Source organism: Ciconia boyciana, chromosome 19, assembly GCF_034638445.1.
Source record: "Ciconia boyciana chromosome 19, ASM3463844v1, whole genome shotgun sequence".
NCBI lineage: Eukaryota > Metazoa > Chordata > Aves > Ciconiiformes > Ciconiidae > Ciconia > Ciconia boyciana.
The window spans coordinates 1,102,894-1,129,979 of NC_132952.1; the positions used below are offsets into that span (position 1 = coordinate 1,102,894).

At 62.6% G+C, this 27,086-nt stretch overlaps 3 protein-coding genes across 6 annotated transcripts in view; 2 read left to right on the top strand and 1 right to left on the bottom strand.

Moving 5' to 3' along the window:
• Positions 1 to 7,226, top strand: part of USP48 (ubiquitin specific peptidase 48) — a 30,426-nt gene extending 23,200 nt beyond the window's left edge. For 2 of the 3 annotated variants that reach the window (XM_072883907.1, XM_072883906.1), the window contains exons 19-27: positions 163 to 273; positions 905 to 1,035; positions 1,261 to 1,367; positions 3,469 to 3,573; positions 3,986 to 4,141; positions 4,355 to 4,480; positions 4,926 to 4,974; positions 5,213 to 5,239; positions 5,344 to 7,226. In XM_072883907.1, coding sequence (XP_072740008.1) covers positions 163 to 273; positions 905 to 1,035; positions 1,261 to 1,367; positions 3,469 to 3,573; positions 3,986 to 4,141; positions 4,355 to 4,480; positions 4,926 to 4,974; positions 5,213 to 5,239; positions 5,344 to 5,366 — 835 coding nt within the window. In that variant the 3' untranslated portion in view covers positions 5,367 to 7,226. The remainder of the gene's footprint in view (positions 1 to 162; positions 274 to 904; positions 1,036 to 1,260; positions 1,368 to 3,468; positions 3,574 to 3,985; positions 4,142 to 4,354; positions 4,481 to 4,925; positions 4,975 to 5,212; positions 5,240 to 5,343) is intronic. The other variant, XM_072883908.1, reaches the window with a different exon arrangement.
• A 2,648-nt stretch (positions 7,227 to 9,874) lies between these two features.
• RAP1GAP (RAP1 GTPase activating protein) lies at positions 9,875 to 16,963 on the top strand. Its single transcript, XM_072884301.1, is given in 19 exon segments — positions 9,875 to 9,913; positions 10,031 to 10,069; positions 10,177 to 10,362; positions 10,697 to 10,791; positions 10,870 to 10,948; positions 11,029 to 11,082; positions 11,181 to 11,264; positions 11,340 to 11,440; positions 11,516 to 11,645; positions 12,239 to 12,394; positions 12,485 to 12,556; positions 12,633 to 12,719; positions 13,858 to 13,995; positions 14,645 to 14,748; positions 14,750 to 14,902; positions 14,987 to 15,070; positions 16,571 to 16,664; positions 16,734 to 16,816; positions 16,894 to 16,963. Coding segments are annotated over 19 exon segments (1,848 nt in total).
• Positions 16,964 to 19,194: 2,231 nt separating this feature from the next.
• Positions 19,195 to 26,338, bottom strand: ALPL (alkaline phosphatase, biomineralization associated). Of its 2 annotated transcripts, none has more exons than XM_072883936.1 (12): positions 26,215 to 26,338; positions 24,736 to 24,828; positions 24,538 to 24,657; positions 23,911 to 24,026; positions 23,063 to 23,237; positions 22,800 to 22,975; positions 21,438 to 21,581; positions 21,201 to 21,270; positions 20,491 to 20,625; positions 19,955 to 20,146; positions 19,761 to 19,880; positions 19,195 to 19,659 (listed from the first exon to the last, which is right to left on the bottom strand). In XM_072883936.1, exons 2-12 carry the CDS (start codon positions 24,791 to 24,793, stop codon positions 19,403 to 19,405), a joined length of 1,563 nt encoding a protein of 520 aa, XP_072740037.1. In that variant the 5' UTR covers positions 24,794 to 24,828; positions 26,215 to 26,338; the 3' UTR covers positions 19,195 to 19,402. The 2 variants fall into 2 exon arrangements, with proteins under 2 accessions (XP_072740037.1, XP_072740035.1); XM_072883934.1 differs by having other exon boundaries at positions 26,235 to 26,333.
• Positions 26,339 to 27,086: the final 748 nt, after the last annotated feature.

A 27,086-nucleotide genomic window follows, 5' to 3' on the forward strand; every position in this document is an offset into this window, starting at 1 on the left:
TGCAACGCGCAGGAACGCAGATGTAGTAGTAGTTTAATATTCCCTGTTGGAATGCCTTCTGTAAATATTCATCTGTGATTTCTTCTTGGCTGCCTGCAGAGTTGTGGTTTTTGTGAAATAACCTGACCAGGCTTTGCAAACCACTTTCCTTTGCCCACGCAGGAGGCCGACGCGATGCAGCCCCGTGTCCTCGGTAGGAAACAGCGCTCTTCTCTGCCCCCACGGCGGCCTCATGTTCACCTACGCTTCCATGACCAAAGAAGACTCCAAACTGTGAGTTTCTTCTCTTCACGGGTCTGCCCTTGCCAGGTGCCTTCGGCTCTCGCGAGCCTCGGGGAATGTTCCCGGAGGCTCGCTGAACTGCAGCAACACGAGGAGCAAATGCTTTCCCTTGAACAAAATTAACATCACAGCCCACCTTAGCCTTCGTGCAAGGCAAGACCTAAATTGTTGAAGGATGCTGGGTCAGGAAAAAAGAGAGCTTACTTCAGCTTGGCTAGTTCCTAACAATAAACTACTCTGAATTTGACCGGGGCGTAGAAACATCCGGCTTCCTTATGATTTGTTTTCTGTGAGACTTGCCCCCGGAGCGCTGGATGCTGGGCTGGAGTTCATGCTCTGTAGCGTTGCTTCTGCAGTGATGCAGAACTAAAAGTAGCAGATCTTCCACTCCTCTCCTCCTCCACCCTCCCTCCGGCGTGACTGGAGCATAACAGCATCGCTAATAACACGCTACTGTTTCCCTGTTATTTTGGCTGTACGGGCCCTCCCGCGTAGCTGGAGTTATGGATTGATTTTGCAGCTTTTCTTTCATTAACAGACTAAAAAGAAAAGGGGAGGCTGTTCAGGAGCTCGGGGCTTGGCTTTTCCATGTCATAAAGCACGTTCTTGTTCCTTTGCACAGTATAGCTCTAATATGGCCCAGCGAGTGGGAGAGGATTCAAAAACTCTTCGTCGTGGATCACGTCATCAAAATCACCCGAACGCAAGCTGCTGGGGCGGACCCCGAGAGCGCACTTTACACCTCTGAGCCCCGTGAGTGAATCTTCTGCTGCTGTCTGTGCTCCATTCTTTTGCTAATTGCTGCCAGCTCCCTGGGAAATGGCTCTTTTCCGGATAAAGGGTCAGATCTAAGGGGATCAGTGCTTGGCAGATGCCCCTGGTTATGTGATCCGCTCTGGGTTAGCAGTGAGAGGCCTTGGGCAGGTGTCTGCAAGGAGCTGAAGCAATTAAACGCATTTTTCCTTTGTGCCTCCCCAGAACTCTGTCCAGAGTGCAGAGAAGGGCTGTTATGCCAACAGCAGCGGGACTTGCGTGAGTACACCCAAGCGACCATCTACATCCATAAAGTGGTGGATAATAAAAAGGTACGGGCTCTCTCCCTCGGTCCTTGCTCATCCTGGCTCCGTTTCATTTAAGGGAAACTGCACCGAGTACCCAAATAACGATCCGAACACAGCGGCGAGGTGGCTATCGCAGCCTGCCGCGTCCCCGCAGGGGTGGGACCTGCTGGTGGGGATGCCGGCAGGCCTGTGGTGGTGGGCAGGGCTGCTCTCTGCGAGCCAAAAGCACCCAGCTCTGCGGCTCGTCAAAGCTATCGCTTTGGCAAAAATAGCAAATGGGAAAATTCTGGCTGTAGCTGCTCTGAAAATTTGGTCTCCTCAAGGCTTCCTTTTGCCAAACCGAATCCTTTGCGTTATCAGGTATCTCCCCGGATGTTCCCAGCTTTGATTATTTTAGGCAATCTTGTATCTGTTTCTGTCTCCATAACGTTACCTCGTGTTACCAGGCTCTACCTGTTCTCCTCCCCCTCCAATATTTGTCATTTGCTTTCTTGGTTGCTCAAGTGACATTTATTCCTGGGTAGAAATAAGCTCTTCAACCTCCATGCTGATGAAATAGCAGTGAACTTAGAGATGGTTTTCAAGATCCCCTACGAAGCTGTGAATTATGTCTCTGCTTTACTGGTGTCTTAAGGGATCAGTATCAGGTCTAGAATTGGCTTTACAGCTGCCCAAAAGCTGGTTACAGTAAGTCAGCCTCCTTAGGACTTGTTTTATGCTTTAAGGGGGAAACCAAGCTCAGGTAAAGATGTTCCCCGCACCTTTGCGGCAGGGGCAGGGGAGTTTGCCTCTCATTGATTTCCACCTCCCTGCCAATCTAAGGGAGGAGCTGGAGCCCGGAGAACTGCCGGGCACGGAGGGCCGGACGGGTTTCTGCCTTGGTTGTGAGATGCAGAACACGCAGCACGGTGTTGAGCCATCAGCTACGGGTTTTCAGTCTGACTCGAGGCTGAATCCTGAGGCTGTATCTTGGCTCTGGTGCAGAGGATGGTTGTTTTTTTTCTGGTGCTGGACAGGACCGTGCTCACACGTGGGACTGGCAAAAAACAGGCAGCTATTCTTTGCCGAGCAGCTGGAGTCGGAGAGAGGGGGCGAGAGCTTGCCTGCGAGATCCCTCATTAACAGGGCAGCCTCGGCGAGATGCAAAGCGGCAGTAATGCCCGCCAGCAGCGCGGCAGCACTGCCAGCGAGGATTGCGTACGGCGGCACTCGAAGCCACCGCTTGCTTCCCTGCCGGTTCCGATTTGCAAAGTCGGGGAGCGTTTCCCATCCCTTTGCCCCTGCTCTTCCCCCTCTGCAACCCCCGAGTACCTCCTTGGGCTGCCGCTGCAAGAGGGAAAGCCACGGCCGTGTAAAATCAGCATAGGGCGGCACTGCTGGAATCTGGAGGGCTCTGGGGAGGCTGCGGTTGGTGCTGGATGTTTGGGAGCTGGGATTGCAGCGTTAATTGCAAATACATTGATGGAGAAGCCAGCTCTCGGGCATCCAGGATGGAGAGCGCGCCAGTCTCCTGGGCTCCTGCAAACCCCAGCTCCAGCCGAAGCGTAGATGCGAATTCACGTCCGGCAGATCCATGCCTCCTGGAGTGACTTACGCAGAACTGAACATCCTTTTTATTTATATGTTTGTGTAAATTATTTAGATTTCATTTACTTACAACCTCCAGACCCATAAATATGGTGCTGAGTGCCTCTGTCGGTCTGCTGCAGGGATGGATAAGTGTCTAATTTACAGATAATATTCCTTTCTCCGTGTTAGGGCTTTCATAATACACTTAGATGAACCAGAGATGCAGCCAGCTAATGGGAAAGAAATCAGTCCAGGCCCCTGGAGACTTTCCCTTTGCCTAGAGAGGAGGGAAGGTCCTGAGCCGCAGGAAGCACCTGCAATTCAATAAAGCAGCTTGTTCTCCTGAGCCGAATCCCCCCATGGTTGGATGCAGCTGGGGAGGGGTGGAGAAGACTTTGCAGAGCATGTGGAGCAGATCCCTGGGTTATTCCTGCTCTGCCTCGGTTCGTTGGATCGAGGTGGCATCCTGGAGGTCTCTGCAAGCTGTTTGCCATGATGTGACAGTCTGGGTTGATGCTGTCGGGTTAGTTACGGAGAATGATTTTTATGACTTCAGGTAATGAAGGACGCTGCTCCAGAGCTGAACGTGAGCAGCTCAGAAGCTGAAGAGGAAAGGGAGGAAAACAAGCCAGAGGGGGAGCAAGACCCAGATTTTAACCAGGTAGAGATCAAAAATACCGCCAGGTTCCTTGGTTTTTGCATCATCCGCTGAGTCAGCATGACGGGATAGCCCTCCTCCTCTGTTTACGGCTAGCAGGCAAAAACAAGAGCATCTTAAATTGTCATTTTAATGGTCGTACCACACCATCGCCTTGTTTTTGGAGAGATCAAATATTGATGGTGACTCGTACGCTTGGCTGGTAATCCGCCCCGCGCTAGCGTTAGAAGCAGGAACCGAGGTTTCAAGGCAGGTCCTTCGGTCCTCTTGGTACTTGCATGCGGCGGTTCGCTCTCGAAGCTTCGTGCCTTCCCTCGCATGACCGACTCGCCCGAAACGCAGTCCAGGGTACGGGGAGGTTGTATTTTCCACCGATCCCAAACTTGGACTCCTGATTTTTGCCTCTTGTTTCTAGACCAACGGTGGTGCGAAGCGCCAGAAGATCTCTCACCAGAGCTACATCACTTACCAAAAGCAAGGCATCAGGCGAAGCACCCGGCACCGGAAAGTCAGAGGGGAGAAAGCGCTACTTGTTTCTGCTAATCAGACACTGAAAGAGCTGAAAATACAGGTAAGGTGTTTTTCCTCCAAGGAATGAGTCATCTCGAGTAAGAAAACACAAAATCAGGAGCGCGCGGCTGGGAGGGGATGGGGGGAGAGAGTATAAAATCCCACGTGGTGTCGAAAGGTGCGTGTTGTTCTTCTAAACGTGGTATTTTTGTGTAGCTCGGCGGTATGTTTTTCCCTCCGCACAAAATCAGCGTGTCTCATTGTGTTGGCACAGATCATGCATGCATTTTCAGTTGCTCCCTTCGACCAGAATTTGTCGATCGACGGGAAGATACTGAGCGATGACACCGCAACGCTCGGCAGCCTGGGAGTCATCCCCGAGTCCGTCATTTTATTAAAGGTAACCTGAGAGTGTGGCTGCTAAAATAAAGTCGAATAAAGCAGAGAACTGAACTGATTTTTATACAACCAAAGGGAAACACGTTGCGGTGCGTGTGAAAACTGCCGTGCACTAGACGTGCCCACCCATGGCCGCTCGGTAGCCTAACTTAACGAGTTCCTCCTGGAGCTCCTTTGTGGAGGAGGAAAACCCTCTTTTTTTTGTTTTGTTTTGGTTTGGTTTTTTTAAAGAGCATTTATTAGCTGGCCTTTGCTGAGCCGTGTGTGTACCAGCCCAAAATATGGCTAAATTAGGGAGCGAGTCGTCCCCTCTTGTTCCCAGACGGTGTTCGGGCAAGAGACCTGTTCCCCGCTCCCCTCCAGAGCAGGACCGTGAACTGATCAGGCTGTGAACTTCCAAACGAGGTTGCTTGCTCGTTAATCCCCTGCTCCGCTTTATTTTCCAGGCTGATGAACCAATTGCAGATTACGCGGCGATGGACGACGTTATGCAAGGTGAGCGGGGGACCCCTGGAAGGTTTTGGGGCTCGGGAAGGCGCCTCACCACCATGATTTTGGGAGAAGTATTGGTGGCCAAGGACTGCGTTGGGTTTGGGTTGTAAAGGTGGAAAAGAGAGATGTTGCAGCTTTCCTGTCGCTGTTGACGGGAGATTCAGCGGTGTGCCGCCGCTCAGACAACAGATCCTTTTAACTTCTGGCTTCTAACGCCGTGCCTTTTCCTTTCCATCCCCAGTTTGTATGCCTGAAGAAGGATTTAAAGGTGAGTCTGGGTTTTTTTTCCTCCCCCCTTTATTTATGCCCACGCTAACTTCATCTCCATCCCGTAAGCATCCTCATCTTTTGGTGGTTGTCTTTTCTCCTCAGGGACTGGTTTACTTGGACACTGATGGTTTTCTAAATGCTGGGAACAGAGGAGTGACCAGAAGGGAAGAGGATTTTGACATGGTAGGGCATTAAAAGAAAAAAAGGTGGATACAGGACTGAACTCTTTGACTCTTCCAGAAGGCAGAAACCCATTCTGAAATGACTGCTCCCCCCCCCCCCAAAAAAAAAATGCCTTATGTCAAAGCAGATTGCACTGAAGGACACCCTGCCTTCAAGAGAACGTTCCCGATTTTATATTTAATAAAGCAACAGGAAGGTTGGAAAGTTTAGCAGCAGTAAGAGCGTATCGTGTTTACAGGCGAGGGAGACGGAGGCATTCTCGTGTATTCCCCGACTCAAATCCCGCACCACGCTCGTCTGTCCGAAAAGGGGTTGTAATCCAGTAGATCAAAAACATCTTGATCTGTTCTCGAGTAACTCTTTAGGCGTAACCTGCTTACAGATAATCCTGTCTTTGATCCACTATTACTCTTTCAGTACAGCATGGAAGTAAAGAAATTGTTACTTGTGAGGAATGTCTAGCTCTTTCAAAAAAACAAAAAAATACAAAAAAAAAAACCAACCAACCACCAAACCCTTCATCTATTTAACCCAAAATGTAAGCTGTGGTCTGCCTCCGAAAGCCTTCCATCGCCGAGGGGCCGGGGAGCTGCCTCCCTCGCCGCCCCCGCCGGCTGTTCAGCCGCTCGCCTTCACTTCCAAACGTTGGATGATCTTTCGATAACCACCTGGTCTTTCTCTGTGAACTGTGTTTTTTAGAAACGTGGGGTATTTTAACGACTTTTGATAACATCTTTTCCTCCAGTCCGGGACTGCCAGGAGCGCTCATGCCCACGGCTTGGGGAGACGGCGAAGGGGGCACAGGTGGGTGGCGTGTTTCCCATGGGAAGAGGTTCCCCCCCCTTCTCCTCGTTTTTCAGCAATGCACTAATAATTTGGTTTTTTACATCTGTAGCTCCCAGAAAGGATCTCTCCCCGTTGCCTATTAGTAGCAGGAAATAGCGTACCACTTCCAGACTTTAAAAAAAAAAAAAAAAGAAAAAAAAAGAAGGCACTGTCGCGGTATCTCTGTAATAAAGTTAGACATTTCCTCTTCCTTTTCAGCCTTTAACTTGTTTCCACGGCAAAATGTGATGCGGAGAGTCGGGTTGCTGCCACATCAGCTTTATTTTTTAAAGGATTGCAGGAGTTTGGGGCTGCGAGGGGGGGAGGGGGGGGCACGTATCCCATCCCAACAACCCTGGTAGCGTTTATTTTAAATGTTATCTTTTATCCGAAGAATTACAGCGCGGGGGCTCTGCGTCCTCCTCCCCGTCCCCTCCGTCCCTGGCAGGTTGTGGGGCGAAGCAGCTGCCGAGCTCTTGAAAGGTGGTTTTTGGGGGCAATTTGGACCCGCATGTTCTTTCCCAAGGTAAAGGTGTCGGCAGGAATTCGGCGTGCCCAAGCCCCTCCATCCTCCGGGAATGAGCAGGAGGCTTTCTTCTTCCCAGACTGAAGCACTCGCTTGTGTACATATTTCCTGGAAATTCCTTTTTTTTTTTTTTCCAATTTGCTGTTAATTTTTTTTTTTTTTAAATGTTACAAAAATCTCTTCCTCGAGCTTATAACATTGCAAAATTAAAGTCTCTCAACTCAGCGGGAAGGAATTAGCCGGGGCCGGGGCGGTGTTTCCGAGAGGTGATGTACGGCCGCACCACGGCATCGCCGTATCTCGCGGAGGACGCAGGTACAAGATGTGATCAAAGGCTCGGTTACCGTTTTGTCTGTTATTTGCAAACATTATTGGATTAAAATTGTCATTTGAGCTGTGGAAGCCTTATTAAAGCGCATACACGTGCTCTGTCGTGTATTTTAACACCTCGCCTAGAGCCTCGGGGTTTATTATGCTGCGGATTATCCCGAAAAAGGGATGCGGGTGCTGCGGGGTCGGGATGGGAGCGAGCGGGATCCCTCCGGAGCGGGAACCGCGCCGGCCTTGGCACAGGGGCTGCTCTTTGCTGAAGCCTCGACGGGTGCCGGGGCCGTGCTGGGCCAAGGCAGCCGTAGGGCCATTTCGGTGTCCCCACGCCAGCGCCTCGCGTCCCACCTCGTCCCCGCGCGGGCGTGCGGCCCGGGCTGCCGCTTCCCCGGGGGGCTGCGGGGCCGTGGCTCCGTGCCAGCCCCCGGTTTCCGCGCTGGCACCCGGCAGCGGGGAGCCCGTGCCAGCCGTTCCTCGAGCGGCCCGGAGTCGGGGTGTCCCTCCCGAAGCCAAAATGGCCCCTGGGGGAGATGGGTGCTGGGGTGGGGGGGGTTAACCAAGCCCTGGGTGCTGGGGGGACGGGGGACGGGGGGACGGGCGGGGGTACCGGGGGTGGGTGGATGGGGTGCTCGGGGGTGGGGGGGGGACGGGCGGGGTACCGGGGTGGGTGGATGGGGCGCCCTGGGTGCTCGGGGGTGGGGGTGGGGGGCAGGTGGGGGTACCCGGGGCACCGGGGGTGGGGGCACAGGGGAACCCGCCAGCGGCAGGGGGGCTGCGGGCGGCGGGCAGGGGGTACCTGGCGCCAGCGGGGGCGGGTGGATGGGGGGGAGTCGGGGGCTGCGCCGGGACGGGGGGGACGGACCCAGGCGGTCCTGGGGGGCAGGGGGACACCGGGGACGGAGGGGGGGTCGCAGGCTGGGGGTGTTGCCGTCCCCAGTGCCGGGGTCGGTTCCCAGCGCCGGACCCCAGTTCCCGGTGCCGGTTGCCGGTTCCGGTGCCGTTTTCCCGGTGCCGGTTCCCCGGTGCCGGTTCCCGGTTCCGGTGCCGGTTCCCGGTGCCGGCCGCCCCCGGAGGGGCCGCCCCGCCCCGCCGCACGTGACGCGGCGCGGTGGCTGCGAGCGGCGGGGCCCCGCTCCGCTCCGCTCCGGTACCGGCTCCGCTACGGTACCGGCCCCGGCCCCGGCCCCGCCGCCCCTCCGGTAAGTGCCGCGCCGCGGGGACCGGGAACCGGGGTCCCCCCGGAGACCCCCCGTCCCCCGGTGTGTGTCCCCCGGCGCAGCACCGGGGGGGGGCCCGTCCCCCGGTGACCTTCAGCCGCTGCGGGTACCGGTAGCGCGGGGGGGGGATGCTCCGGGCCTGGGCGGGGGATCAGCCCCCGGGTACCCCCCAACCCGCCCCTCCCCAAAATATCTCCCGCATGAATTGCCTCCCCAAGCCTGCCCTCCCAAACCTGCCCCCCGCCTTCCCCCAAACCTGCCCCCCTCCGCACCCCCGGCCCAGTCCTCTCAATCTGTCCCCCATGTCCCCCCACCCCAACCTGGCCCCCCCAGCCTGGCCCCACATTGGGGTCACCCCCGGCGCTACACCCCACCCCCCCGGACTGCCCCCCCCCCCCGGGGGGCTGGGGGGGGCGATGGGGACCCCGCACAGCCCCGCTGCCCGGCGGGGTCACGCTGCGGCCCACGGGCGCGCAGGGCCGGGCCACGTTTGCACGAGGGCCGCGTTCGCACGGGGACGCGTCACTTTTGCACGAGGGCCGTGTTTGCACGAGGATTCCGTTTGCACGAGGGTCGCGTTTGCACCAGGGTCGTGCTTGCACAGGGGCGGGTCACACTTGCACCAGGGGCGCGCTTGCACGCGCTCGTGTTTGCACCAGCGTCGTGTTTGCGCCAGGGTCGCGTCTGCGCAGGGACGGGGCTCATTGCACCAGGGCGGCGTTTGCACCAGCACCGCCTTTGCACGGGGATGGGGTGCATTCGCACGAGGGTCACGCTTGCACCAGGGGCGCGCTTGCACGCGGTCGTGCTTGCACAGGGACAGGCCACATTTGCACCGGCGTCGCGTTCGCGCGGGGACGGGTCACGTTTGCACGAGGGTCCCTTTGCACCAGGGACACGCTTGCACGCCGTCGTCTTTGCAGAGGGACGGGGCCCGTTTGCACGAGCGTTCGTGCTCGCGCGAGGGTCGCCCACGGCCGGGGTGCGTTTGCACGCGGGTGGGGCCCGTTTGCACCAGGACGGGTCCGCCCCGGGCCGGTGTCGCCGTCGCCGTCTCCCCGCCCCGGGCGGTGCTCGGCGCTGCCGGTGCCCGGCGCTGTCCGTGGTGCTGCCCCGCGCGGCGCCGCCTCCCGCCCCCAGAGGGCGCCCTTCGGGGTGGGGGGTGGGGTGGGGTGCGATGAGTTGGGGGGGGCCTCAGCAGCCGGGCACCCCCATATAGTGACCCGGCACCCGCCGCTCCTGGCCCGCTGGCTCCTGGCAGCCGGCAAGGTGGCGCTTGGCTTGCTGCCATCAGTAGGCTTCAGGGGTAACGCCGCTGCCTGAGCGGCCAGGCGTCATGGCGAGGGGCTGTGGGGGAGCTCTCCTCTCCCCCAGGAAGCGCCATGGACCCCGCTGGGCCCCCCCGCGCCACCTAGACGTATCTCCAGCCGGCACCGCCACCCCCTTGGCCACCCCACCCGGAGGTAAGCCCCCATGGGTGCTCCCCACCCAAGGGTGCCCATCCCGAGGCGGGGTGATGGGCACCCGCATTCCCCATCTCCCGCAGGGCAGCAGGATGGCCCAGCAGCGCCACGCCATCCCCCCACCGCTCAAGGTAGGCGTCGCTGGGCTGGGGGCACCCAACCAGCACCCATGGGTGCCGGCGTGGCCTTCACCCACCCCGGCACCCATGGGTGCTAGCATGGCCTTCACTCACCCCGTTGTCTTGCAGACGGAGGAGGACTACATCCCCTACCCCAGCGTGCATGAGGTAGAGCACCCGCTCCCCTCCAGAGATGGGTGCAAGGGCAGGCGAGCGGCTGGGTGGGTGGGTTGATGGGTGGGTGGCTGGAGCACCCATCTCGGTCATGGGTGCAGGTGCTGGGCCGGGAGGGGCCGTTCCCCCTCATCCTCCTGCCGCAGTTTGGGGGTTACTGGATCGAGGGCACCAACCACCAGCTGAGCGGGGCACCCGAGTCCCCCCCCACCCCGGCACCCAGCACCCGGGCAAGGCTTGAGGGCAACCACACAGCCAAGATCTACCGCAAGCACTTCTTGGGCAAGGTGAGGCCCCGTGGGTGCTCCAGGCGTGGGTGCTTGGCGTGGGTGGGTTCCCCATGGGTGGGGGTGGGGGTGGAGACCCCATAAACATGGGTGCTCATGCATATGGGTGCTCATGGACATGGGTGTGGGTATGTATGGGCACGGGAGCCCCACGGGTCGGGGTGCTCATGGACCTGGGTGTCCATGGGCATGGGTGCTCCATAGGCATGGGTGCTCATGGATATTGGTGCTCGTGGGCATGGGTGCCCCATGGCATGGGTGCTCACGGACATGGGTGCCTGCCAGTGTGAGCACCCATTGGCGCGGTCATGGGTGCTTGGCCCCCTCCCTGCAGGAGCACTTCAACTACTACTCCCTGGACCCGGCGCTAGGCCACCTCGTCTTCTCCCTCAAGTACGACGAGCAGGAGCACCTCCACCTGCTGCTGCGGTGAGCAGGGTGCCAGGGGGCACCCATGGGTGCTGGCTGGGTGTAGGGGGCCACCCTGACCCCCACCTCGCCCCGCAGCACCCGCACCCGCACCCTGCACGACGTGGTGCCCATCTCCTGCCTGGCCGAGTTCCCCAACGTGGTGCAGATGGCCAAGGTGGGTGCAACACCTCTGGCAGCACCCATGGGTGCCCCCCCACCCTGGACCACCCATCGCATCACCCATCCTTCCCGCAGCTGGTGTGTGAGGATGTCAACGTGGATCGCTTCTACCCCGTGCTCTACCCCAAGGTGAACAGCATGCGGGGGAGGGGGGGCATGGGCACCCATGGGTGGGGGGCACCTCGGGGTGCCCCCCACCCAACCTCCACCCCCTCCCAACCCCGCAGGCGTCCCGCCTCATCCTCGCCTTCGACGAGCACGTGCTCAGCAACCACTTCAAATTTGGGGTCATCTACCAAAAACTGGGGCAGGTATGGGGTGGGGTGGGTGGGGGTCAGGGTGGGGGTCCCGGGTGGGTGCTGGCACCCATCCCCACCCCGCCGCAGACCTCCGAGGAGGAGCTTTTCGGCACCACGGAGGAGAGCCCGGCGTTCACCGAATTCCTCGACGTCCTGGGTCAACGGGTGCAGCTGCGGGACTTCAAGGGGTGCGTGATGGGGTGCTGGGTGGGGGGCACCCATGGACCCCAGGTTCAGGGTGCCTGTCCCCCACCTCCACCCAGGTTTCGGGGGGGGCTGGACGTGACCCACGGGCAGACGGGCAGCGAGTCGGTGTACTGCCACTTCCGCGACAAGGAGATCATGTTCCACGTCTCCACCAAGCTGCCCTACACCGAGGGGGACGCCCAGCAGGTGGGGCACCCATGGGTGCTGGGGGGGGATGGGGGAAGGTGGGGGACAAGGGTTGGGGGGAACACGTGGGTGCTTGGGGAATGGGGAGTGTAGGGGTCCTGGGGCACCCCCATGGGGTGGAAGGGCTGGCAGGGCACCTATGGGTGCTGGAGGGCATCTATGGCTTGCAAGGGCTAGCAGGGCACCCCAGGGTGCTGGGGGCTGTCCATGGGGTGCAGGGGGTCCTGGGGCACCCATGGGTGCTGGGGGGCATCTATGGGATGCAAAAGCTCCAGGGGCACCCGTGGGTGCTGGGAGGCATCTATAGGGCACAAGGGCTAGCAGCACACCCCATGGGTGCTGGGGGGAGCCTGTGGGTTGCAAAAGCTCCAGGGGCGCCCATGGGTGCTGGGAGGCATCTATGGGATGCAGGGGGCTGGCAGAGCACCCCTGGGTGCTGGGGGGGGTGTCTATGGGATGCAAAACCTCCAGGGACACCCAGGGGTGCTGGGGAGCACCAGTGGGGCACAGGGTCTGCCACTCCCTTTGCCCCCCGGTGTGACCGCCCCCCCCCCGGTCCCCCGTGTCCCCCCATGTCCCCCATGTCCCCGCAGCTGCAGCGGAAGCGTCACATCGGCAACGACATCGTGGCCATCGTCTTCCAGGACGAGAACACCCCCTTCGTCCCCGACATGATCGCCTCCAACTTCCTCCACGCCTTCGTGGTGGTGCAGCTGGAGCAGGGCGGCTCCCAGGGCACCCTCTACAAGGTACCCCCGTGCCTCAGTTTCCCCATCCCCACGGGGTGCTGGGGGCAGCGGGGTGCCCTGTCACCCCCCCGCCCTGCCCACCCGCTGCAGGTCTCCGTCACTGCCCGTGACGATGTGCCCTTCTTCGGCCCGCCGCTGCCCGACCCTGCCGTCTTCAGGAAGGTGAGCACCCGTGGGTGCTGCTGGGGGGGGTTGTCCCCGGGTGGCACCCACCCAGGGCTGCCCCTCGCCCCCGCAGGGCCCCGAGTTCCAGGAGTTCCTGCTGACGAAGCTCATCAACGCCGAGTACGCCTGCTACAAGGCCGAGAAGTTCGCCAAGCTGGAGGTGGGTGCAAATGTGGGTGCTGGGTGCCGAGCGGGGGCGTGCTGAGGGCGCTGGGCATCTGGGGGGTGCGCCCGCAAGGGGGCTGGGCGTGCCGTGGGGCACGTGGGTGCTGGGCGCAACGTGGGTGCTGCGCAGAATGCGGGTGCTGTGTACGCGGTGGGGCTGTGGGTGCTGTGCTCGTGGGTGCCGTGCCTGTAGCAGTGCTGTGGGTGCTGTGCGCGAAGTGGGTGCTGCGGACGTGGGTGCCGCGCCCGCAACAGGGCCGTGCGTGCTGTGGGGCCGGGCACAACGTGGGTGCTGGGCACAACGTGGGTGCTGGGCACGTGGGGTGGTGCACGCCGTGGGTGCTGTGCCTGCAGCAGTGCTGTGGGCGCTGTGGATGCGGGCGCTGTGCCTGCAGTGGGGCTGTGCCTGCGGCGGGGCCCATGTCTGCAGTGGGTGCTGTGCCTGTAAGCGGGTGCTGTGCACGCCGTGGGTGCTGTGCCTGCAGCAGTGCCGTGGGTGCTGTGCACGCGGCGGGGCTGTGCGTGGGGGTGCTGTGGACAACGTGGGGGCTGTGTGCGTATGGGTGCCATATCCACTGGGCGCTGTGCATGCCGTGGGTGCCGTGCCTGCAGCGATGCTGTGCGTGTGGGTGCTGAGTACACTGGGTGCTGCTGTGTGTGGGTGCCATGCCTGCTGTGCGTGCCGTGCGTGTGGGTGCCGGGTGCACCGGGTGCCGGGGGGGGCGTGTGCCACGCACACTGGGTGCAGTGCCTGCCGTGGGTGCTGTGCACGTGGGTGCCATACAGACGGGGTGCCGCGCACGATGTGGGTGCTGTGCGTGGGGGGGAGGCACGCGTGCAGCAGCGGCACGCACGTGGGTGCCGCACACCAGCTGGGTGCTGCGCACGTGGGTGCCGCGTACACTGGGTGCCGTATGTGGGTGGCCGTGCCTGCTGTGGGCGCCGGGCACGATGTGGGTGCCGCGCACGCGGGTGCCGTGCCTGCTGCGGGCGCTGCGCGCGCCTTGGGGCCGCGTGGGCTGGGCGCGGGGGAGCGTGGGGGGTGGCGGGGGCTGCGGGTCCCCGGCAGCGCGGGGGGGCGGGCGTGGCGCGGGCGGTCGCGCGTGGGGTGGCGGCAGCGGTGCGGGTCGCAGGAGCGGACGCGGGCGGCGCTGCTGGAGACGCTGCACGAGGAGCTGCAGGCCCGCAGCCAGGCCATGCTGGGGCTGGGCCCCGACGACGAGCGCCCCGACAACGGCGCCGCCGCCCCGGGCTTCTTCGAGTCCTTCAAGGTGGGGCGCGGCGGGGTCCGTCCGTCCCCCGCGGACACGCAGCAGCGGGGCGGGGGCGCCCGGCGGTAGCGGGCGCTGCTGACGGGGCGCGGGGGGGGCCTTGCAGCGGGCGCTGCGGGGCCGCAGCCCCTCCCTGGAGGCCGCGGGGCTGGGGCCCCGCCGGGCCCCCCCAACGCCCCCCCCCAACGCCGCCAACGCCGCTGCCGCCGCCGCCGCCGCCGCCGCTGCCGCCGCCGCCGCCGCCGCCGGACCCCCCGAGGGCGCCCCGGGGGCCGCCTGCGTGAGTGCCCCGCCCCCGGACACGCCCCCGCCGGGTTGGCCACGCCCACCGCCCAGCCGGCCTGCCGGCCGGCGCCCGGCCCGGGACGCGCCCACCCCGGGAGGCCACGCCCCCTCGGGAGGCCGGGGCCGCGCCCCTAAAGCCACCAGCCCCGCCCCCTTCCCCCTAGGCCCCGCCCCAAGGCAGCCCCGCGTCCGCGTAAGCCCCGCCCCGCCCCGCAAGCCCCACCCCTCCGCGGGCTCCCGCCGGCCATCTGCCCCGCCCCTTCGCGCAAGCCCCGCCCCGCCGCCCCCGCCCCCGCCCGCGCGGCCCCGCCCCTCCCGGTGCCCCCGGTGCCCCCCCGGGCGGGTGACGCGGTGCCGCCCCCAGTCGCTGCTGGTGCCCGGGAGCCGGCGGGGACGCCGCGGCAGCGCCATCGGGCTGGGCTCGGTGGAAGAGGTGGGTACCCCCGGCACGGCCCCCGCGCTGTCCCCCCGGTGTTCCCCCTCCCCGGTGCCCGCTTAACGGCGACCCGCAGGCGCTGCTGGTGCCCGGGAAGAGCCCGTCGCGGCGGCGGCCCGGGCCGCTCGGCTCCCGCCGCTCCAGCGCCATCGGTATCGAGAGCATCCAGGAGGCGCCGGCCGGCAGGTGAGCGCCGGTAGCGGGACACGGGGCTGGCACCGTGCGGTGTCCCCCGCCGGTGTCACGTCACTGCCCGCCGCCTCCCCCCAGGGACGGCCCCGCCGCCGCCCCCGCCGCCCCCGAGGGCGCCTGCTCCGCACACAGCTCCCCCGAGAGCCGCCGGCACGCCGACAGGTCCCGCACCCGGCACCGGGACGGGCGGGCACCGGGACGGGGTGACATCGGGACGGGGTGACATCGGGGGGACACGGGCACTGGAGGGCACCGGGGACGGGGTGGCACCAGGATGCAATGGGCCAGGGTGGCACTGGCAGAGGGTGGCACCGAGGTGGGGTGACACGGGCACAGGGCGACATCGGGGTGGCACGCTGGGAGGGGGCAGCACACAGATGGGGTGGCACCGGGATGCGGTAGGACAGGGTGGCACTGGGGTGGGGTGGCAAGGGGACAGGTGACATCGGGGCGACACGGGGACTGGAGGACACTGGGAGGGGGCAGCACATGGACAGGGTGGCACAGGGATGCAATGGCACGGGGTGACACCGGGATGGGATGACACCGGGACAAGGTGGCACCAGGATGGTTGGCATGGGGCAACATGGGGACAGGACAGCACAGGGATGGGGTGTCACAGGGACAGAGTCACCCAGGAGCCTAGTGGCACGGGGACTCCATGTCACGGGGACAAGGTAGCAGGGGGGTGCAGCAGAGTGGGGTGGCACAGGGATGGGGTGGCACTTGGGTGGCATGGGGCGGGGGTGGTGTGGAGGTGGGGTGGCACAGGGGTGGGTGGCTTGGGGACAGGTTGGTGTGGTGACAAGGGACATGGGGGTGGGTTGGTATGGGGCTGGGACACCACAGGGATGGGATGGCGTGGGGACAGGGTGGCACAAGGATGGGACATCCCAGGGATGGGATGGCGTGGGGACGGGGTGGCGTGGGGATGGGGTGTCACAGGGACAGGATGGCATGGGGACGGGGTGGCGTGGGGATGGGACATCCCAGGGACAGGATGGTGTGGGGATGGGGTGTCACAGGGATGGGATGGCGTGGGGACAGGGTGTCACACAGACGGGATGGCGTGGGGACAGGGTGTCACACAGACGGGATGGCATGGGGACGTGGTGGCACAGGGATGGGACATCCCAGGGACAGGATGGCATGGGGACGTGGTGTCACAGGGATGGGACATCCCAGGGATGGGATGGCGTGGGGATGGGGGATGGGGTGGCACGGGGATGGGGTGGCACAGGGATGGGACATCCCAGGGACGGGATGGCGTGGGGACGTGGTGTCACAGGGATGGGATATCCCAGGGATGGGATGGCGTGGGGATGGGGTGGCATGGGGATGGGACATCCCAGGGACAGGATGGCATGGGGACGGGGTGTTGCGGGGACAGGGTGTTGTGGGGACAGGATGGCATGGGGACGTGGTGTCACAGGGATGGGATATCCCAGGGATGGGATGGCGTGGGCATGGGATGGCATGGGGATGGGTGGCACAAGGACGGGGTGGCACAGGGATGGGACATCCCAGGGATGGGATGGCGTGGGGACGGGATTGCGTGGGGACGGGGTGTCCCGGGGACAGCGTGGTAGCACGGCGGGCCATGGCGGCGGCCACGGGGCACGGTGCCAGCCTGTCCCTGGCCTCGGGACTGTCCCTCGGCAGGGCCGAGAAGCCGGAGCCGCCGGGTTTCTCCCGCTCCTCCTCCAGCGCCAGCAGCTTCGGCAGCGCCGCCGAGGAGCCCAGCGAGCCGGGCAGGGTACCGGGGGGCCGGGGAGGGGCTGGGTGCTGGGGGGGAGCACCCCTTTGACCCCCCCTGCACCCTTAGGAGAGCCGCTCGCCCTCGGGGACCCACCGCGACGCCTTCACCGACGCCCCCTGGCCGGATGACCCCCCCGGCACCCCCCCAGGTAGCCCATCACCGGGCCGTCGGGCCTCCGCGGGGCTGGGGGACCCCCCGGGGTGCTCATGGCCCCCCCTCTCCCCCAGGCCGCCGCCCCCTGACCCCCCTGCCCCGAGATCAAGATCCAGCTGGAGCGGCCCCCCATAATCCGGTGAGGCTGTACCCCCCAGTGCACCCCAATATGGGGGCACCCGTATTGGGGTGCACCCACTCATGTCCCTCCGCACAGGGCTCATAGTCACCCCCCCCATCCCGGGGGGGTCACCGCTTGGCCCCCCCATGTGCCACCCCCGTGCCAGGAGCTAAAGCCATCGTCCCCGGTGCAGGATTTGGGGGGACTCCCCCAAAAATGGGGGTGTCCCCCCCTCCAGACAATCTCCGTCACCCTAAATACCCTTGGGGGGGGTGACAGACCACAAAGGGCCCCCCTCTGCCGTGACCCCAGGCCACACAGGGTGGCCCCCCCAAAATGAAGAGTGGGTCCAACCCAAGCATCACCCCCCTAAAAAAGGGGGGGCTCAAACCCAAAGTGGGGCTCCTCCGTGTCCCCCCGCCCCTTTTATTTAAAGGGAAAGAAGCTCCAGAACGGGTCGGATGCTGGAATGGGGGGGGGTGTGGGGGGGAATTATTTTTTCAAGCCCCCCACAATCGTGTTTGTGTTTCCCGTGAGTCCTGTATAAAATAAAGGTTTATTTATCGCTACGGCTGGGGGGTCCCCGATATCGGGGGGGGTGGTGGTGGGGGGGTGTGTGTCCCCAAACCCCAAGCATCAACAGAGGCTGATGCTCCGCATGATCTTAAAAACACCCCAAACCCACCCACTTTGGGGATCATTTTCCCCAGTTTGGGGGCTTTCACGGCAGCCAGGCTGAGCAAAGCCTTGCTTTGATTTGTTTTTTGGCTACTTTCAGGGTGCTGCGGGTGCGCTGGGCGATGCCCCCATGCCCCAAAACAAACCCCTCTTTTTCGGCTCCAGTGGCCAACCTGGCGTCAAGGAGCGGCATTTGGCCGGCAGCCCCAGTGGCCACCGGCTTCGCGCCAAATGCCCGGCCAAGAAAAAGCGGTTGCCCCCTCCCCGAACCCCCAAAAACCACGAAGCACCCCGGGACCGGTTAAACATAGCTCAGTACCGCCTGGTTTCTGGGAAGCCCCAGCGCCAGGGGTTGGGTCGTGGCTGGGGATGCCGGCGATGCCGGCGATGCCGGCGCGGGTGCAAAGGGCGCCGAGCAAAGTGGGGGTGTTGCAGCCCCCCCCACCCCAAATCTGGCGCCGCTTGGGTCACCGCCTTCGCCCGCTCCAAAGTTTGCTGGTTAATAAGAAACCGGAGTGGAGATTTATTTATAAAGCTGGTAAATAAATAAAAAGGGGGAGGGGGATTGGAAGGGCCTGGTGGGATTTTGGGGGTGCTCGGGGGGGGTGTTGCAAACGCACGATGCAGCCGGGGTGTGCAAGGGGCTGCTCGTGCACAGCATTTGCACGGGCAAGGCGGGCTTTGCAGAGGTCGGGCAGCGTTTGTGCGTGCACGGGGGGGGGATTTTGCACGTGCGAGGCACCGTATGCACGTGCACGGTGACTTTTGCACGTGCACGGTGACATTTGCTGAGCCAGGGCAGTCTTCGCACGTGCACGGGGGTATTTGCACATGCAAGGCACTGCTTGCACGTGCACGGTGACGTTTGCGTGCACGAGGTGGCATTTGCTCAGCCAGGGCAGCGCGCGCACGTGCACGGTGACGTTTGCACGTGCAAGGCACCGTACGCACGTGCACGGTGACTTGTGCGCAGGCACGGTGACATCTGCACGTGCGAGACACCGTTTGCTCAGCCCAGGCAGCATTTGCACGCGCGCAGTGACCTTTGCACACTCAGAGCACCATTTGCACCCCCAGGGCCCTTCTCTGGCGCTACCGCAGGCCTCAATCCCCCCCCAGCACCTTGCGAGCTGCAAAAGCCCCCTCCCCTAATTACCCCCTCCCCTAATTACCCTCCCTAATTACCAAACCCTGATGAAGGGGGCGTGCCCCAGCGGGTACCGCCCCTTAAGTCCCCCCTTCGCTCCCCTCTCCCTGTGATACGCAGCCCTAAGACCACCCCAGATCCCCCCACCCCGTGCAGCAAATTGCCTTAAACTGAAGGATTTTAAAGCAAAATAAATCACCCAGGAGGCAAAAACCCCCACGTTTTGGGGACAAATTAACCCGGCGAGTTAATTTTTTTTCCCAGCTTCGTGTGGTTTCTGGGTACCCACACATGTGATGAGTTGGGTGCTGGAGTCAGTCCTCAGCCAAGGGCACCGGGAGGCATTTTGGGACCCAGCCCCACTGCGTTTTGCTCAAAGAGAGGGTTTTATCCGCCGAGGCTCCGGCTTCCATCCCAAATCCCGCGGTGGGTTCGGGATGGGGCAGGCAACGATGCTAATTATAGGGGAAGGAACCGTGTATTTACAGAGGCAGCTCCCAGCACGAAACCGCTGGTGGCTGCTTTTGCTCCGCTGAGTCTTTCTTTTTTTCTCCTCTTTCCCGGGCGCTAGTATCAAAAAAAAAAAGGGGGGAGGAATTAAAAATAAATCCCCCTCCATGGTTTGCAAGAGGCGCTTTAGCAGAGGAGGAAGAAGAGGGCGAGGAAGGGCAGGAGGATGGAGGCGGTGGCAGCGGGGCGGCTGGCGGCATTGCAGTGGGCTCGGTTGGAGCCGATGCAGGCGGCGTAAGCCATGGCGTGGGGGATGTAATTTTGCTCGTGGACCCCGTGGAGGAGGTGGGCCATGGGGCCGCGGGCGAAAACGGCCACGTCCTCGCCGCCGTGGGTCTCCTGGCGCAGCGGCACGGCTGATTGTGCCTGGTAGTTGGCGTGCGCTGGGGCAAAAAAAAGCCAAAAATAAGAATAATTTTTTAAAAGCGCTATTTTTAACCATGCTGTAATAATTTCAGGGGGTTTTGCCCCAAAACGCACTCACCAAAATCCACGGCGGAGACGTTTTCTCGCTCACCCGCCACGATTTTATAGCCGGGGCCGTTGCCGTAGAGGATGGAGGTGAAGGGTTTGCGGTCCACGTCGCTCTGCATCGGGGCCAGACCTGGTGGCGGTGGCACCGTCAGCGGGACGGGGACGTCCCCGAGGTGTCCCCCCCACGGCACGGCAGGGACTCACCGAAAATGGGGTTCCCGCGAGGGGTGTAGCCGCCGAAGGTGAAGACGTGCGAGTGGTCGGCGGTGACAACGCTGAGGGTGTCCTGGGGCGAGGTGAGGCGGGCGGCCAGCCCGATGGCGCGGTCCAGCTCCACTGCCTCGTGCAGCGCCTGCTTCGCCTTCCCCTCGTGGTGCCCGTGGTCGATGCGGCCCCCTGCGGCCCCCGACACCGCTCGGCATCCCCCCTCCTCGGCACCCCCCGTCCCCCTCCTCTTCCCTGCTTTGTGTCCCCCCATGAACCCACGCCCCCCTTCCCCCCCCGCTTTGCACCCCCTCTTTACCCCTCTCTTTTGCATCCCCCATCACCCCTTTATCCCCCCTTTTGCACCCCCTACTCTCCCCCTTTATCCCCTCCTTTTGCATCCCCCATCACCCCCTTTATCCCCCTTTTGCACCCCCATCACCTCCTTTATCCACCCCATCACCCTTTTTATCTCCCCCTTTTTGCATCCCCCATCACCCTCTGCACCCCCGTGCCCCCCCGCTTTCTCCCCCCACCTTCAACCAAGAGGAAAAACCCCCGGGGATTTTTCTGGAGCATCCTGATGGCCACAGCCACCATCTCGGTGAGGGACGGATCCGTCTCGTTATTCCTATCCAGCTCGTACACCATGTCGCCCGGTTCGAAGAGGCCTGGGGACAGTGACACTGCTGGGGACATCCTTTCCCCACCAAAAAAAAAAAAAAAAAAAAAAGAAAAGGGGCCAAATCCAGCCCCGCCGCTTGCTTCTTGTGCTGGTGCAAGTGTTTCACCCGCCACCGGATCCAGGGTGATTAGACAGGAGCCGGGGGATGCTCCCAGCCCTTCCTTCCTCTGGCCCGGCCAAATCCTGCAGCCCGGCTGGGCTGGGGAATCGCAGCGTGGGCCAAAACAGATTGTATCCCCAGGGGGTGAAAATTCCATCCCTGGGGGGGTACCAGCATCCCTTGGGGGGTAACAGCACCCCTTTGGGGGGGTACCCCATCCCTTCGGGGTACCAGCATCCCCAGAGGAGTAGCAGCATCCCTGGGGAGGGGGTACCAACACCCCTTGGGGGTACCAGCACCCACAGGGTGGGGTACCGTGGGGGGGCGCCACCATCCCTGGGGGGGTACCAGCATCCCCGGGGGGTAACTGGCCACTCCAGCTGCCCCAGCACCCCGGGACAGGCCAGGGGTCCCCCAAAGCACCCCGTTGAGGCCGGGCACCCTTGGGTGCCGGGACTCACCCAGGAGGAAGTCGACACGGCTGAGGTTGAGCGCCAGCAGGTCCCGCCGGTGCCACACGTACTTGGCGACCTGGGGACGGGGGACAGGCAGGTTGTCACCTCCCCATCGCCTCTGCCAACCCCAGGGCTGCTTTATACCCCCCTCCCCAAAATATTCCCCCCCACCCCCCCGGGAATGGCTGTGTAAGGTTACAGCGGGGTGATGTGTGTGTACCCCATAAAAAAAGTCCCCGTCACCTTGCCGGGGGGCTTGGCATCGTGCCACGCCTGGACGAGGTCCCTGCGGTCCAGGCGGGTACCCCGATGCTTGTCCTCGTGGGGATACTCCACGTCACTGGCGTTTTTGGGGAACATATATTTCCGCCCGCCACCCAAGATGACCTGCGAAGGGGGGGGAAAAAAAAGCATTTTAAGAATTATTTTTAATTATTTTTAATTATTTTTAATTCCCCCCTCCCCAGTTTGGGTTTAATGGGGGAGGAAAACCCCGACGAGGCGGAGCGGGATGTCCAGGAAAACCCTGGCGTTGCGCAAAAAAGCGGGCGAAAACATCCGAGGAATTTCACCTCGCTCCGAACAACCCTGAATCTCTTCCTATTAATTAAAACCCAAGACAAAAATAACCATTTCCAGCAGCAAATCTGGCTTTTTTAGATTTTTTTTTCACATCTGTGGGAGGGATGCTCCACATCGGGGTCCCCGTGTGAACCCGCCGGGACGGAGCCCCATCCCGCAGCTCTCGCTGTTTGCTTTGGAGCCTGATTTATTTGGCCTCCGTTATTTATAACCGAGCAGAGATTTTTTTTATCCCTCCTTTCTCCGCGCAGAAGGTGAATTATAAAGCTGCAAAACACCACGGCCAAAATTATTAAGCGAAAAAAAAGGGGAAAAAAATGTCTTTTCCCCGCTATATAATTATTTCCAGCCTGGGACAGAGTTAAAATTATATTAAAGGGAAAAAAAACAGAAGAAGAGGCTATTAAAGAGCTAAATAACAGGCTGAAATGTTTTGCTTTGGGGCTATTTTGAAGGACAGAAGAGTATTTATTTACAGGGCTGAATTTCTGCGTAAATCCGCAGCGAGGGGCAGAATCGGGGGGGAAATGGAGGGTTTGGGGTATGGGAAGTATGAGAAAGGAGGGGGCTGCTGTGGATGTGGGTGGAGGGGATTAAGTGGGATTTGGGGGTCTGGGGTTGGGGGTCTGGGCCCATACGTGCTCGCGGTCCCAGCCTTACGTCTAAGGGGGGTCCTGGTGGTGCGTCCATCAGTGGTCCTGGTCCCATATCCACCCAACGGTCCTGGTACCCCACCCATCAGTGGTCCTGGCCCCACATCTGCTGGGGGTTCTGGCTCTGCACCCATGGGTGGTCCTGGCCCCCCATCTGCTGGGGGTTCCAGCCCTGCCCCCGTCAGTGGTCCCACTCCAACATCTCCTGGGGATCCTGGCTCTTCACCCACTGGTGGTCCCAGCCCAATATCTACTGGGGGTCCCAGCCCTACACCCATTGGTAGTCCTGGTCCCACACCTACCCATGGCCCTGTCCTCGTCCCTGGGTGGCTCCAGCCCACCTCTCTGGTGGTCCCCTCCCCATCCCTACCTCGATGTCGGGGATGTTCTCCACCAGCTGCCGGGCAATGTCCTTGCAGCCGCCCTCCAGCGCATCCGGGGGCATCTCTCCGTCCGAGTACCAGTCCCGGTTGGCGGAGTGGGCATAGGCGGCGCTGGGCGTCGCGTGGGTCACCCGTGTGGTGGTGACGATGCCCACCGCCTTGCCTGCACCACAAATTCAGGGGGCAATGGTGGGAACACCCCCAAAACCCATCGCTTTACCCCCCGCCCCGACACCCACCAGCCCCTCACCTCCATCCTTGGCCCAGCGGAGGATGGAGGTCACCTCCTGGCCCTTGGTGGTGTTGCAGCGGTCACGGGTGACGCCGGCACTGACACCCACCGTCCCCTCGTTGGCTTTGACACCGCAGAGGTAGGCGGTGGCCGTGCCCGCGCTGTCGGGCACCTGCGCGTTGGTGTTGTAGGTCTGGGCGGGGTAGATAAACAAACCACCACACCATCATCATCGTCACCATCATCACCATCGCCATGACCATCACCACCATCATCATCCCCACCCTGGGGCTTCATCATCATCATCATCATCATCATCCCCACCCTGGAGCTCCCCTTCCCGTGCTCTTCGGCCGCACCGGACCCCCATCCCGCCTCTGCGTCCCCTCTTTCTTTCGCCCCTTGCCCCCCCAGTTTGCCCCTCGCCCCCATGGCGTGGCTGCACATCGCCTCCTCGCTGCGTTTTGATGCTTTTAGCCTTTTTTCAGCCCGTTTTTAGGCAGGGAGAGAGAGAAGCCGCCACCACAAGCCTCCCCCGCGGGGCAAAGGGAGACGGGGGAGCGGTCGGGGCTTCCAATTTAATAATTAAAAAAAGCCTTTTGTTCGGCAAAATGACCCCAGGAGAAGCAGGGGGGGTCCCGCGGCTTCCCACGGCCGGGCGGCCTCATCCCGCCCCTGCTCCCCGTTCCCACGGGCTGGACCCTGGCACGGCGAGCGGGCACCAGAGCCAGCTCCCTTCACCCGCCCCTGACCTAATTTCGGCTCCCGGTCGATGCCGGGCGCCCGCCCGTGACCTTGCGGTGGGTGTCGCGTCCCCCATGGGCGTCCCGGGGCGGTTCAGGATCCGGCCCCCCCGCAGGGCTCACCTTGGCCAAGGCGACGTAGGGGAACTTCTCCATCTCCAGCAGGCTCTCCTCGCCCTTGCGGTTTTGCAGCTGCCCTTTGAGGATGCGGGCGGCCGTGACGGTGGAGACGCCCATGCCTGTCAGGGCACCCGTCAGCTCCCCGCCGAGGACGGGCCAGCTCGCCGCACGGGTGCCGCGCAACGCCGGCGGGCACCCAGTTTATCCCAGCACCCGATTTATTGCAAACCCAGTTTATCGCAGCGCCCGCTTTCTTGCAAAGTGAGTTTGTTGCGGCACCCGGTTTATCCCGGCACCCGGTTTATCGTGAACCCAATTTATTGCAAACCCAATGTATCGCAGCACCCGCTTTATCGCAGCACCCGCTTTATTGCAAACCCAGTTTATGGCAGCACCCAATTTTTTGCAACCCCAATTCATCGGAGCACCCAGTTTATCGCAAACCCGATTTATCCCAGCGCCCAACTTACTGCAAACCCGATTTATCCCAGCACCCACTTTACCGCAGCACCCACTCCATCGCAGCACCCAACTTATTGCAATCCCACTTTATCCCAGCGCCCACTTCATCACAGCCCCCGGCCCTCCTCCCGCCCCCACCCCTCACCCCGGGCGGGTGCCCCATCTCACCGTCACCCAGGAAGAGGATGAGGTTCTTGGCCACGTTCTGGTTGAGGCGCTGGAGCCGCAGGGCGGCCCGCAGGGTCTCCTGCGCCTGCCCCCGCCAGTACTCGGGGTCCTTCTCCCTCTCTGCGGGGCGGGAAACCGGGCTCCATAGCACCCAACAGCACCCGCTTTTGGGGAGCAGCCCCCCCAAACCTCACCTACCGGGGACCAGCGATGACGAGCAGAGCTGGGCGAGGAGGATGAGGAGGAGAGCCTTCATCCTGTGGCGCTGAGTGGGTGCTGGATAGGAGAGAGCTGCGGGGGGGGCACCCGCTCCGTGCCTCAGTTTCCCCACTGAGACCTTGGCCCCGGGGCTCGGCCAAGAGAGGGCGGGAGGGAAATGTCCCCTCCCCGCGCGGTCACCGATGTGACCCCCTGGGGACGTGCCAGCTCCCCCCTCCCCCCACCACCGGTCCCGTGGGGCGTCACCTCGCTGGCACCAACCCGGGGCTGGGGGACGGCGGCACGGCCCCCATGTGCATGTGGCACGGCAGGGTCCCCGTCGCGTGTCCCTGTCCCCGTCGCAGCTGGGTCCCCATTGCACGTCGGGGTCCCTATAGCATGTCCCTGTCCCCATCCCCATCACATGTCCCTGTCCCCATCACATGTCCCTGTCCCCATTGCACACGCATGTCCCTGTCCCCTTCGCATGGCCATGTCCCCATCACAGCTGGGTCCCCATTGCACGTCGGTGTCCCTATAGCATGTCCCTGTCCCCATCACATGTCCCTGTCCCCATTGCACACGCGTGTCCCATCACATGTGTGTCCCCATCCCATGTCTGTGTCCCTAGCCCGTGCCCATGTCCCCATTGCGTGTCTGTGTCCCCATTGTCTGTCCCCATCACGTCTGTGTCCCCATCTCATGTCCATGTCCCCACTGCGTGCCTGGGTCCCCACTGCACACCCGTGTCCCCACTGCACACCCGTGTCCGCATCGCACACCCATGTTCTTGTTGCACGTCTGTCCCCGTTGCACGCCCGTGTCCCCACCACATGCCCATGTCCCTGTCACAAGTCCATGTCCTTGCTGTATGTCCGAGTCCCCGTGGCGTGTCTGTGTCCCCATTGCACACCCGTCCCCATCGCATGCCCGTGTCTCTGTTGCACACCCCTGTCCCTGTTGCACGCCTTGTCCCCATCGCACGCCCGTGTCCCTGTTGCACGCCCGTGTCCCCATCACAGGTCCGTGTCCCCATCACACATCTGTGTCCCTGTTTCACGCTTGTGTCCCCACCACATGCCCATGTCCCTGTCACACACCCATGTCCCCATTGCATGCCTGTGTCCCCATCGCACACCCAAGTCCCCATCGCACACCCAAGTCCCCATCGCACACCCGTGTCCCCGTTGCACACCCATGTCTCATCACAGGCCCATGTCCCCATTGCACACCCACGTCCCTGTTGCACACCCACGTCCCCATCACACACCTGTGTCCCTGTTGCACACCTGTGTCCCCGTCACACGCCCATGTCCCCCTCGCATGTCCGTGTCCCCATCACACCCCCGTGTCCCCATCGCACCCCCACGTCCCCATCGCAGCCTCCCCCGTTGCACCCCCCATCCCCCCGCACCCCCCGCTCCCCAGGGACCCCCCCGCTCCCCCGGGGGCGGCAGCGGTGGCCGGGGGGGTCCTTACCGCCGGGGGGGGACACGTACCCGCACAAACTTGGGTCCCGACACCCACGTCCCTCCTGGGCGGCGGGAGGAGGCCGGGCCGGGGGGACAGCGAGCCCTTAAATCCCCCCCGCACCCGGCCTTCGCCTCCTCCTCCTCCTCCTCCTCCCCTTCCTCCACCCTCCCCCCGCTGGCAGCACGGGGGCGGGGGGGGAGAAGAGGCAACAAACTGGGCTTACTGGTGCCCTCTGCCGGGTCTTACTGGGAGGACTGGGAGGACTGGGGTGCGCCCAAGCGCGGACGTGGGTGCTGAGCACCCCCCCCTCCCCACGCGGGGAGGGGAAGTGGGGTGCACCCCTGGGGGGGGAGATGTGTGTTTTGCCGGATCTTGCATTATTTTCACCCAAAACGTGCCAGCGACACGAGCGTGGTTTTGGGGTGGGGGCGACGGAGAAGGGGGGGTCCCCCCTGCCTCAGTTTCCCCACCCGAACTCCTGCTGCAGCCCACGACTGCGCCCTGCCTGAAACGGCTTTACTGTAGGTCCTACAATAAACAAGGCTTCGTCTCAAGGGCAGGAGGGTGACGCCCTCCCCTGCCTCAGTTTCCCCATCGTGGGCGACCGTGGGGCTCCGTGGCCCGTGGAGCCGTGGGTGACTTCCCAGAAGGTGGCGATCTGAGCCCAAAAATCCGCACCCCGAAAGCTTCGGGGTGCCCCCAAGGGCGCCCCAACGCCGCCCCGACGCCACGGGGATGGGCACGGCTCCTGCAGGCCCCCACATCCCCCCGCCCCCCCCCCGGGCCATCCCCCAGCGCTCTCCCAGCCCAGCAGAGGTTTGCAGCTCCATGCGTGAGACGAGCGCGTCAGTGCTCAGCCCGCCGGCGTGGTGGCACCG

What these genes read in the sequence shown, in the direction of transcription:
- ALPL (XM_072883936.1), bottom strand. Translation starts at nt 24,793, where the DNA reads ATGAAGGCTCTCCTCCTCATCCTCCTCGCCCAGCTCTGCTCGTCATCG. An exon ending in CCTACGTCGCCTTGGCCAAG is followed by an intron (nt 23,238 to 23,910) that starts GTGAGCCCTGCG and finishes TACCCCGCCCAG; the next exon opens with ACCTACAACACCAACGCGCA. An exon ending in AGAACATCCCCGACATCGAG is followed by an intron (nt 21,582 to 22,799) that starts GTAGGGATGGGG and finishes CCCCCTTCGCAG; the next exon opens with GTCATCTTGGGTGGCGGGCG.